Source organism: Saccopteryx bilineata, chromosome 7 (genome assembly GCF_036850765.1).
Source record: "Saccopteryx bilineata isolate mSacBil1 chromosome 7, mSacBil1_pri_phased_curated, whole genome shotgun sequence".
NCBI classification, from domain to species: domain Eukaryota; kingdom Metazoa; phylum Chordata; class Mammalia; order Chiroptera; family Emballonuridae; genus Saccopteryx; species Saccopteryx bilineata.
This window is the reverse complement of record NC_089496.1, coordinates 57,991,081-58,003,312: the sequence shown is the minus strand read 5'-3', so window position 1 is coordinate 58,003,312 and position 12,232 is coordinate 57,991,081. Positions and strand designations below refer to the sequence as shown.

The window sequence follows — 12,232 nt, the reverse complement described above, 5'->3', positions numbered from 1 at the left end:
AGTGTGGGAGCTTCTGGCTCCGTTGGGGCAGGGTTGGGGCGTGAGGCAGAGTGGCCTTGGAGCACACATGTGTTAGCATTACTTACACCTCCCCTCCACCCGCACCCCACCTCCCACAGCCTGCAGGTCCTCTGACCCTACTGGCCTCCGAGAAGACCCTGCTTCTGACTCTGGGTGGGGGCACCACTCCAGCTCTATCCCTCTGTGTGGGGAACCCCGCCCTGTCAGGCGGTGCTAGGGCCCTCAGGGGTGACAGTGCAGGCCACGCCACTCTCTCTCCCTGTCCTTACATCAGTGGGCTCCACAGGCCTTGCCACCCCCACCCCAGCCACAGGGAGCTCCACACATCCCAGCCTATGGCCATCTTCCCCAAAAACTCTTTTCTAACTCTGGGAGCCGGAAGGGTGGACCTGCCTGCGTGACCCCGTCACCTAACCTCCCTGCCAAGCCTAGTTCTGTTGTAGTACCTCGGATGGACAATCACTGGGAGACAGGAAGCTGGAGGAGGGGCCCTAGTGTGTCCAGCAGACCCCCCAGACTAGCTCACAGAGTCCTTGGACATGGACACAGATTCCCTGCCTGGTGGTGGGGGCACTGGACCCTGGAAGGGTGAGCAACGGCCACAAGAAGCATGAGCCTCCCACTCCCTACCTGCCTTTCCCTGGGAAGTTTGGCTTAGATGCTGCCCCCTCAGCACACAGTATCTCCTGATGGGCCTGACTGCCTCCCTGCATCCAGACACAGCCCTGGGCCCAGGTCTGAGGAACTCCCACGGTTGTGGTCTTAGAGCGAAGCGAGATCCCAGTCCCACCCACCAAGGGGGACTCGACCTGGTATGGAGAGCAGTCACCCCTCCTTTCCACCTGCCCAGACCCTCAGGGTGAAGGGGTACCAACTCCCTAGCCCCCACCCCAGGGCCCAGCACCCCAAGAGGTCTTTGCTTATATTCCTGTGGGTGATTAACTGTGGCTGAGGCAAAGGTTCTTTCTATCCCTTCCTGATGTTTTCATGGCTTCTGTTTTCCCTGGCATACGATGCTGGGCCCAAATCTGATCCATGTGTGAGCCAGCTGAACTGACCTCTGCGGGAAGTGACGCTCCACAGCCTCGGGCCTCACTGCCTTCACATTCAGCTGGGGGCAAGAGAGCAAATTCCAGGACAGTCCCAAGCAGTGTGATTCAGAGGTTCGTGGAGGACTTTTATGGGCAAAAGCTGACTTCATCTGCCTGCTGCCAGGACCAGCCTGAGGACACATGGCGGGGCAGGAACAGCCAGGAACAAGGAGGCCTGATGGGAAGACTGGGAGCCCAGTGGGTGCACTTGTCTCCCAGGGGAAATGAGCGCTAACCCTCCTGTTTGGGTGGTAACTGCCTGGCATGTGCAAGGCCCTGGGTTAGAGACACACATCTTCTCCCCCACTGGTCATACCATCAGGGCCGTGTCTGGCCTCCTTTGCTTTTGAGCAACCCCCCCCCCCCCCATTCTCCACATGGAGCTGAGGTCCAGGGTGCAGCCTTTAAAACCAGCTCTTGATCTCACCTGGCTTCACTTGAGGTTGTGCTATCTCCTCAGGAGAGGCCAGATAAATGGGCTGGTGCCTGCCACCTCCTTGCCAGTTTCTTCATCAGGGTCCAGGAACACTCCCTAGGAGAGTGCCTGGGTGGGAGTGCAGGGTGGGGCAAGAATCCTTGAACTTGTATGGAAATCACTGTGTGAGTGCCAAGTGCCTCCACAACCCTGACAGCTCATGTCTATGAATTATATACAACTTAGCAAAAAGACTATCCTTCCAACCTGTTCCATCTCTGCCCTTCTGCAAACTTGACCCAGTTTGGACTTGGACCCACAGTCAGGGCCTGGGAGATGAGAGGCACCTTACCTGGGACTCCTACTCCCACCAGAGCAGCTGGCCTGCCTCAGGCAGTTTTGCTCCTGCCAGGCCAGAGCGTGGGGTCCCCAGTGCCATCCCGGGTGAGGCACAGTGCAGGCTTGTCAGGGACCTGGGAAGTTAGTTGGATGTCTGAATGACAGAGCTGCCAGGCCAAGTCTCCAGAGAGAAGGAAACATGGGCTGGCCAGATTCCCTCACGACCCTTCTGCGGGCTGAGATGGGGAGGGTCCCGGCAGCTAGAGCCGGGCGGCTTGGCTGTGCTACCGGCGTCCCCAGTCACCTCCAGCAGGCTAGGTAGCATCTCGCGTCCCGGTCCCGCTGGTTGGAGGGCGGTGCGGCAGCCGAAACTGGGCAACGGCGTCAGCTCCCTCGACCGGCACCCTCGAAATCTCCCGTCCACTCCGACCCCCTCTCCCCCCAGGCCCTGCTGCTGAGGCGCAGGCCTCCAGCCCCGGACACTGCCCCCGTTCCCGCTCCGGGAAGTGCCAAGCACGCGGCGCCCGGACTGTTCGGCCCCCCCGCAGCCCCTCCATCCACGCCCGGCTCCTCCTCCACCTCCTCCTTCCACCCCGGGGGTGGGGGAGCCGGTTCCGGAAGCCCCGACGCCCCCGCCCCGGCCGGCACTGGAGCTTTGGAGAAGGCGGTCCGCACCAGAGCGCGCCACGCGGGACGAGAGCTTACAGCCGCCGCCAGCGCCTCTGAATCCCCGGCCACCCCTGCGTCCCCACCGACCCCCGAGCCACTGCCTGGCCCAGAGCCCCAGCGTCCCACTCCGGATTCTTCCCGCGCCTTACCCCGGGACCCCCGGCCTCACCCCTTTTCCTCCCGCGCCCCTCCCCCTCCCCGCCCCCTCCCGGACCCCCGCCCCCTGTACACCACGCGTGCCACGGCCATGGCGTCTGTGCGTGGGGTGCCCCTGCTTGGCTTCCTCCTGGTGCTGCTGGCTCTGTGCCCCGGGGGGCGCCCGCAGACGGTGCTGACCGACGACGAGATCGAGGAGTTCCTCGAGGGCTTCCTATCGGAGCTGGAGCCCGAGCCCCGGGAGGACGACGTGGAGCCCCCGCCGCCCCCCGAGCCCACCCTACGCGTCCGCAAAGCCCAGACCAAGGGCAAGCCCGGGGTAGCCGGAGAGGGTAAGAGCCTGGGCAGGGGTAGCCCCAGAGTGATAGGGTCCTGGAGTGCTTTGCACCTCAGGTGAGAACGGAGGGCCTCCGCAGGGTTTGGCCGCTGTCCACTCTGCCTGGAGTGAGGAATGGCTCTGTAAGCACGGGACTGCCCAGATGTCTGGCGGACACTGTGCCAGGGCGTTAGTGCTGGCTTGTAGCCCTTTGGGCACAGAGACATATCCAGCAGGTCCGCTGCCCAGTAGCTCCAACCGTCCCAGTCCCTCATCTCCAGCTCCCAGCTGCCCAGGGGGACTAGGCTTGAGCCAGTGGGGCACTTTGCCACCCCCTCCCCAGGCCAGTGCTGCGAACTGCCCTGCTGTCCCAATGGGACGACTTAGTGTCACTGCTAGAGTCCAGCCTCTCAGCCTTCTCTGGAAGGGTCCGCAGCACCCTCCTGCCTGATGTCCCACTTCTACAGAGCACAGAGGCAGAAGCCCCCTCCCACAAGGGCTTATTGTGAGAACTCAGTGAGATGATGCATCACCAAAGCATTTGTCCCGCCTCTTACATAATCAGTTGTCAATAAATCTTGGCTGCTTATTGTGTCTTTGGGAGGGTGGAAAGGGTCTTGTTGATCTCTTTCTTCCAGGAGACCCCAACCCACCACCCTTCACTTCTTGGGGTCAGCAGCCCCTGCCCCCACTCTAGATCTTTCCTGGCTCCCCACCCTGGAGGGGGCAGGTCCTGGGATCCATTGAGCCCCCCCCCCCACCTCTAGCTCACATTCCAGGCCTGCTCTGGCCTCATGGGTGTTTCTGGGGCAGCCCTGTTTCTCCCCAAGGTCTGCATTCTGTAAATTTTCCCTGACTTGGCCACCAACACCCTTTAAATTTTCAATGGCATAGTAAGCCCATGCCCCTTCTTCCTCCCCAACTCAGAGTTGGGTGAGCAGCTGCTGCACTGCCTGTCCCTGTCCTCTGTGTGGCCCCAGGACCCATTATTGGTTATGGCTTCCAACCGTTTCAGACCCCTTACTTCTCCATAGAGGATTGCCCACAAATGCCCCTTACCTTTGAGGTTTTTCTTGCCCCTGCAAGGAGCTTCAGGAGGCTTGGTCATGCCCCTCACCCACACCATGCCCTTCACTTTGCATGGTAGTTGGCAGGAATGAGACTGCTTCTTTCTCCCTTGAGACTGGGGTGCCTCCTCCCCCAGCAGAGCTGGGTGGCTGGGTGCTTTCCGTGTCCAGCACAGACTAGCACTCCCTAACCGGGCTGTGAAGCTGTTAGTGTCATCCCAATAGTTCAAGGTTGTGGGTTCTATCCCTGGTCAGGGCACATATAAGAATCAGCCAATGAATGCTTAAATATGTGGAACAAGTCAGTGCTCCTCTTTCTCTCTCTCTCCCTTCCTGTCTCTCTCTAAAATCAATTAAAGATACAAAATTATTTTTAAAAAAAGAAAAGAAAAAAGAATTGCACTCCCCAACTGGCTGAAGGGACATGCGGGAAAGGGTGCATTGTGAGGGGCTCCTGATCCTCAGCAGGAACAGGTGGGAGGACAAGGGCCTACTTTATGTGAGCTGAGCCGCCGTGCTGAGGCTGGGTCCGTGGGCCCAAGCCAAGATGTAGCCACAGCATAAACTTGCAGACAGAAACCTGGGTTCCAATCCCAGCTCTTTCGCGGGGGCAAGTGACTTAACCTCTCAGCTTCCTGACCTGGGAAACATGGGTGAACAAGAGTCCTTATGCCCATGTGGTAGGGGGTCCACATGGGGCACAGAGCGGACTGCCCCTTGATGGGACCTACATCTGTATCTTGGACAGCGCCTCCAGAAAAGGCCAAAGACAAAGGGAAGAAAGGGAAGAAGGACAAAGGCCCCAAGGCGACCAAACAGCTGCTAGAGGGGTCCCCCAGGCCACCCAAGAAGCCCAAGGAGAAGCCACCCAAGGCCACAAAGAAGCCCAAGGAGAAGACACCCAAAGCCACAAAGAAGCCCAAGGAGAAGCCACCCAAGGCCACCAAGAGGCCCAAGGAGAAGCCACCCAAGATCACCAAGAGGCCCCTGGCTGGAAAGAGGCCCCCCATCCCAACCCCCTCAGAATCCTCGTGGTGGCCACTGCCACCACCCCTCAGCCCCCACCCTGAGGAGCCACCGCGGGAGGAAGGTGTGTGTCAGCTTTTCCGGGGTGTGGGCTATGCCGTGTTGGGCTGCGGGGGAGCAAGGGTGAGGGTGGTTCCCTGGGCCCTGCTTCTCACAGACCCTCAGGGCTACCAGCGGTTGGGTTGGAGGTCCCTCAGGTGGCTGGGTGAAGGGCTTGGTGGCCTCACTATGGTTTTGCTCTCCACTGTCCTGGGCTCTGTCCCCTGGACCCTACCCAGAGCCACCCCTTGTGTGTTGCTGAGCTCGGAGTCTGCAGGGTTCCCTCCTGCTGGGGCAGCTTTGCGGCTGGGGCCTTTCGGAGAGTAGGGCTTGGGCTCCCCAGATCAACAGCCAGCAATCTAACCTAGGGAATGCCAGCAGGGTGCTGAAGCCAGCGCAGCCCAGGCCTCCTGGGAGTGAGCCGACGCTTCAGGAGGTGTCGGCAGGACCCAGGTGTGGTGGAGGCTGCAGGAGCAGCCGTGGTCAGCACAGGACTGCTGTCTATGTGTGCTTGGGTTATGTTGCAGGTGGGGCCCTTCCGAGTCCCTGGCCGGGTCCAGGAGGAGAGACCCATGTGGAGCGCCAGCCTGGTGAGTGGGTGCCCCCCGCCTGGTTGGGAGACTAATCACTGTGGCTTGCTGGGTCTCCAGGGTGCCTGGGTGGCGGTGGCGGTGAGTGTCTTCAACAAAGCAGCTGCTAGCATTTCTGCCCAGAGCCGGAGGAGGAGACAGAGCAGCCCACGCTGGACTACAATGACCAGATAGAGAGGGAGGACTATGAGGACTGTGAGTGTGGGACCCCCCAATCTGACCACCTGGACCCACCACCCCGTCTGAACCCAGACCCCTGGCCTGGGGGTCCACGGATGGTTTACCCCGGGGCTCTACCATCCCAGCCCTGACAACTCACCGCTCAGTCCACCCTCTCCCCCAGTCGAGTACATCCGGCGCCAGAAGCAGCCCAGACCGCCCCCCAGCAGGAGGAGGCCCGAGAGGCCCTGGCCTGAGCCCCCCGAGGAGAAGACCAAGCCCCCAGGGCAGGGCATCGAGGTCCCAGAGGAGGAGAGGACCGGTAGGATGGGGACAGATGGGGAGGTGGGGATGTCCATTGAGGGGCTGCACCCACCCCTGCCTTTCACCTCCACAGAGCCGCCTCTGAAGCCCCTGCCACCCCTGCTGCCCCCCGACTATGGGGATGGCTACGTGATCCCTGACTATGACAACAGTGAGTGCCCAGCGCCTCTGCCCGCATCCCAGGGCCAGCTTGGTGATAGTGACCCAACATCCCGCTTGCCACCAGCCTTGCTGCCCTCCTCTGCCCTCCTCGCTCAGGCTGGGCCTTCCCTTGACTCTTGACTCTGCTCTTCCCCCTCCCCCTCCTTCCCATCCTTCACTCTTTCTTCTGGCCTTTTCTTTCTGAGCCCCAGTGGACTCCTCTCCCTCTGTCCCGTGTCCCCTGTGGATCACTCCCCGTTCCTGAGTGTGCTCTTTTCCTGTCCCATCAAACCCCTCCAACCCTTGGCCCCAGCTCAGCCCTCAAAACCCACCCTCTGCTGGCCATTAGTGCCTCAGGGGGCATGTCCTCACTGTCTCACTCCCTGAAGCACACCCTGCCCAGCCCATCCTCCCTATCCCCAGGCTGGCTGTTCCTGCTGGTCCAGGCTGCTGACTTCCCTGGGGTCTTCCAGCCCCACCTGAGCTCAGGCGGCTTCTTGCTTTGGGAGGATCTTCCCTCCTCCTCTGGGCCTGTGTGGCTACTTCAAGGCTCACTGACCCCACCTCCTCGTCTTGTGCTCCCTCTATCCAGTCATGCTTGCCGAGCTCCTGTAACCCCAGATGCTCTGGGCTCATGCTGTGGGGTCCTGGGAGCAGCATGGGGGTGGGGGCCATCTCAGCAGAGCTCTCCCTCCCCCAGTGGACTATTACTTCCGGCCTCCCAGTCCCCGGAAGCCTGACGCTGAGCTGGAGACTGATAAAGAGAAGGAGGAGCTGAGTGAGTGGAATCATGTTGCCTCCACCCCACCTGCCTCCAGCTTGGCCTGCTCCCCCAGAAGCCTCTTAAGCCTGGGGCTGAGCCACAGGCCTTCCCACCTTCCACCTTTAGAGAAACCCAAGAAGGAGAGCAGCAGCCCCAAGGAGGAGACAGATGACAAATGGACGCTGGGGAAGGGCAAGGACCACAAAGGTATGTATGGGGCTGGGGGTTGGGCCCACACAACCTGGGTCCTGATGGACCCTCGGCCCCAAGTCCTTCCTTCCTTGTCCCCAGGGCCCCGGAAGGGCGATGAGGTGGAGGAGGAGTGGGCTCCAGCAGAGAAAATCAGTGAGTGAGGGACCTGAGAGCTGGCAGCAGGGTGTGTGGGTTGGGGCTGGGGCAAGTGATTGGCTCCCCCTGACACAAGGGGAGAGGGCTCTCAGATCCTTGGTTCTGAGTTTGGTGGAGGGAGGAATGGAGCCACAGGCCACCAGCTTGGGGTGCCACATCCCCAGAGTGCCCCCCCATTGGGATGGAGTCACACCGCATTGAGGACAATCAGATCCGATCCTCCTCCATGCTGCGTCACGGCCTGGGGGCCCAGCGCGGCCGTCTCAACATGCAGGTGGGTGCTGGGATGGGCCCCTCTCTCAGCTGGATGGGTTCCTTCATCCACTCAGCCAACCCCTGCCCAACAGGCCGGTGCCACTGAGGACGACTACTATGATGGAGCGTGGTGTGCTGAGGACGATGCTCAGAACCAGTGGATTGAAGTGGATACCAGAAGGACCACCAGGTTCACAGGCGTCATCACCCAGGGTCGTGACTCCAGTGTCCAGTACGTCTGCTCACAGGCACTTGGTGGGGAATGAGCCCCAGGCCCAGCTCTGAGTCCCATCTGAAACACTCCTGAGGGTTCCTTAGGGCCCCAGCCCCCTCCTCAACTATGGCAGTACCCAGATAAGCAAACCACCCATCCACAACCACACAGTGGGCACGGGAGCCACTCCTGATGCACCGCACAGCCCTGCTAGCTCTTAAGTTCTTGGGCCCAGGAGAGGGAGCCACCTCAGGGCCTGGGGCCTGGGCTGCAGACCAGCCTTGCCCTGACCGCTGACTACCATCCACTCTCCAGTGATGACTTTGTGACCTCCTTCTTTGTGGGCTTCAGCAATGACAGCCAGACATGGGTGATGTATACCAACGGCTATGAGGAAATGGTGGGTACCTGAGCCCTCAGCACTGCTCCCAGCCCCTGGGCCTCAGTTGGGCTCTGACCCAGGGTGGGGTGCTGCTCTGAGGCCTGCCTCTCCCCAGACCTTCCACGGGAATGTTGACAAGGACACACCTGTGCTGAGCGAGCTCCCAGAGCCGGTGGTAGCCCGCTTCATTCGCGTGTACCCCCTCACCTGGAACGGCAGTCTGTGCATGCGCCTGGAGGTGCTGGGCTGCCCCGTGTCCCGTGAGTGCAGGGGTGGCTGGGGCTTGGAGGGGCAGCTGGTGTGGCTGGGGCTTGGAGGGGCAGCTGGTGTGGCTGGGGCTTGGAGGGGCAGCTGGTGTGGCTGGGGCAACTGGGGCTGGGCTAGCAGCTGTCCCGCTCAGGACCCTGCCTGCCCACCCTCTGCAGCTGCCCACAGCTACTATGCCCAGAATGAGGTGGTCACCACTGACGACCTGGACTTCCGGCACCACAGCTACAAGGACATGCGCCAGGTGGGATACTCGTCCCAGAGCAGGGGGTCCTGTCCGGGGCTCAGGCTTGAGGCTAATGGGGGCTTATGTTGGAGCTCCATTCTGCTCCCATCCCAGACTTGGCCACCTGAGGGATGTGGGCCAGCTCTAGCCTTGGGAAGGAAGAACTCACCACTCTCGGCTAGTACCTGAGGGGCTGGGCTCCCTGCAGCGGCCACTTCTACCACAGAGGCCTTCTCATAGAGCAGACAGGGTGTGGGTGTGTGTGTGTGTGTGTGTGTGTGTGTGTGGCTGCAGTCCCTGGAGGCAGCGGGTGGTGGGCTGTGTGACCGGTGTCCTCTCCTCGTGCAGCTGATGAAGGTGGTGAATGAGGAGTGCCCCACAATCACTCGCACATACAGCCTGGGGAAGAGCTCACGCGGGCTCAAGATCTACGCCATGGAGATCTCTGACAACCCCGGGGATCACGAGCTGGGTGAGGACTCCACAGTCCCCTGAAGGCCTGTCCCTCCCCCACAGATTAGAGGCAAGGCTTAGCCTGCATCCTTGATGTTCCCAGCTCACCATCTCCATCTTTTTTTTTTTTTTTTTTTTTTACCATCTCCATCTTTGCCGTCCTTGGAACTCCTTGGGGATCCCAGTCTGTCTTGCTGGGCCCTACAAGCCTCAGGAAGTGAGGCCAGTTTGGATACTTCCTTAGACCCCCCCCCCTCCCCGCCATGGGTGGGCCGAATGGTTTCTGAGGCTCCTGCCCTTGCAGGGGAGCCGGAGTTCCGCTATACAGCTGGAATCCACGGCAATGAGGTCCTGGGCCGCGAGCTGCTGCTGCTGCTCATGCAGTACCTGTGCCGCGAGTACCGCGACGGGAACCCCCGCGTTCGCAGCCTGGTGCACGACACGCGCATCCACCTGGTACCCTCGCTGAACCCCGACGGCTACGAAGTAGCATCGCAGATGGTGGGTGTAGGGGAGAAGAGCTTGGGCGGTGGCCATGCAAGGGCAGGCGGGACTGGGGTGGGGAGGGGGGAGGTAGGCAGAGCTGGGGCGCGTGAAGGGCGTGGCCAGACCAGACGGGATTGGGGGCATGGGGGGGTTGGTGGCGTGTTTGTGGCTGGCGTGGGGTGGGGCTGGACCTCCCGACGCTGACAACCCCTACCCCCATGCACCCAGGGCTCAGAGTTTGGAAACTGGGCACTGGGGCTGTGGACTGAGGAGGGCTTCGACATCTATGAAGACTTCCCGGATCTCAACTCTGTACTCTGGGGAGCCGAGGAGAGGAAATGGGTCCCTTACCGGGTCCCCAACAACAACCTGCCCATCCCCGAGCGCTACCTCTCCCCAGACGCCACGGTGAGGCTTCCCCCTGGCCGGCAGGGACTGGGGGGCAGCCAGGGCCCAGGGCCTTTAAGGGACAGAGATAGGACGGTGGGTATGAGGTCTTCCTGGAGGGTGGTGGAAGCTGCGGCCCAGACCTCACGCAGGGCCATCCCCAGGTGTCCACAGAGGTCCGGGCCATCATCGCCTGGATGGAGAAGATCCCATTTGTGCTGGGGGCGAACCTGAACGGCGGTGAGCGGCTTGTGTCTTACCCCTATGACATGGCACGCAAGCCCAGTCAGGAGCAGCTGCTAGCTGCAGCCTTGGCTGCCGCCCGCGGGGACGACGAGGACGAGGCGTCTGAGGCCCAGGAGACCCCGGACCACGCCATCTTCCGCTGGCTGGCCATCTCCTTCGCCTCCACTCACCTCACTATGACTGAGTCCTACCGGGGAGGGTGCCAAGCACAGGACCACACCGGGGGCATGGGCATCGTCAACGGGGCCAAGTGGAACCCCAGATCCGGGAGTGAGTTGGCTGGGGAAGGGCCGTGGTGGGGTGCTTGATGCAGGGCCAGGGTGACTGTGGTTCTGTCTGCTGCCATCCAGCCATCAATGACTTCAGTTACCTGCATACCAACTGCCTGGAGCTGTCCATCTACCTGGGCTGCGACAAGTTCCCTCACGAGAGCGAGCTGCCCAGAGAGTGGGAGAACAACAAAGAAGCCCTCCTCACTTTCATGGAGCAGGTGGGGGCTGAGGGTGGGGGAGGGGCTGTGAAGGGCTGAGACAGGGTCCCAGGGAACTCCTGCCCAGAGGGGCCTGCACAGGACAGGGGAACGGTATGTAAGGCTCGGCATGTGGCCCTTATCTCTTTCATGCAGGTTCACCGAGGCATCAAGGGGGTTGTGACAGATGAACAGGGCATCCCTATTGCCAATGCCACCATCTCTGTGAGTGGCATTAACCATGGTGTGAAGACAGGTACGTATGTGCGCACCTCTACCCCATGTCCCCTGGTGAGAGCCTAAATATGTGTTGGTCTTGGCAGGTGAACCTGGGCCTGCCCAGGAGGTCCCGCTCCTCCAGATGCCTCCAAAGAGGGTCTCGGGCTGTGTCCCATGTGGGGCGGTTGGGGGTGGGGCTGGAGCCTGGGAGAGCATCTCTCTCGGGCAGCTGAACCTGTCCTCCCTCCGCAGCCAGTGGTGGTGATTACTGGCGCATCCTGAACCCGGGGGAGTACCGTGTGACAGCCCAGGCGGAAGGCTACACTCCCAGTGCCAAGACCTGCAATGTGGATTATGACATTGGTGCCACCCAGTGCAATTTCATCTTGGCCCGCTCCAACTGGAAACGCATCCGGGAGATCTTGGCAATGAACGGGAACCGGCCCATCCCGCGCATTGACCCTTCCCGCCCCATGACCCCTCAGCAGCGGCGCCAGCAGTATCGCCGACTGCAGTACCGGCTGCGCATGCGCGAACAGATGCGACTCCGACGCCTTAACGCCACTGCGGGCCCAGCCACCACCTCCACCTCCACCTCCACGCCGCCCCCCACGTTGCTTCCCATCCCCTCTCTAGCCCCCTCTCCCAGCTCCACCCTGGGTCCCTGGCACTTTCTGCCAGAGACCACAGCTTACTGGGAGGAGTCTGAGACTGAGACCTACACGGAGGTGGTAACGGAGTTTGGGACTGAGCTGGGGCCTGAAGAGGAAGGGGAGGAGATGGTCACGGGCCCAGACTACCCATTCACCACAGTTGAGACCTACACGGTGAACTTTGGGGACTTCTGAGAACAGGTTTGAAAATGCAGGAGCTGTCACCAGCTCAGCAGCCATCAGCACACTAAGCACTAACGCCCCCCTGATGTGGGCACGAATGTGACCAACACCTAAGAGCCAGGGTCTGCCAGGCTCCTGGGCCACCTGGTGGCCTCAGAGAGGCTGGACCGCTGCAGGCAGGGGTGGGGGCAGGCACAGCGAGCCCAGGACACACGTCTCAACCACCTGCCCAGGCCATACCAATAAACAAGCTCATGCCACATGTGTCACTGACTGCAGGCCTTCTGACCAGCCTGAGGAGAGGGGTGGAGGAGGGAGACGTGTTCAG

General features: G+C 61.3%; 1 protein-coding gene across 1 annotated transcript; it reads left to right on the top strand.

The window, feature by feature from the left end:
* Nucleotides 1–2,748: 2,748 nt before the first annotated feature.
* Nucleotides 2,749–12,164, top strand: AEBP1 (AE binding protein 1). The gene is made up of 21 exons (XM_066239694.1): nt 2,749–3,023; nt 4,823–5,164; nt 5,667–5,729; nt 5,853–5,924; nt 6,073–6,210; nt 6,286–6,363; nt 7,054–7,131; nt 7,243–7,323; nt 7,408–7,461; nt 7,629–7,738; nt 7,812–7,951; nt 8,249–8,333; nt 8,431–8,575; nt 8,741–8,826; nt 9,157–9,280; nt 9,566–9,762; nt 9,976–10,155; nt 10,299–10,650; nt 10,731–10,870; nt 11,006–11,105; nt 11,321–12,164. Exons 1-21 carry the CDS (start codon nt 2,783–2,785, stop codon nt 11,914–11,916), a joined length of 3,402 nt encoding a protein of 1,133 aa, XP_066095791.1. The 5' UTR covers nt 2,749–2,782; the 3' UTR covers nt 11,917–12,164.
* The last annotated feature ends 68 nt before the right edge of the window (nt 12,165–12,232 follow it).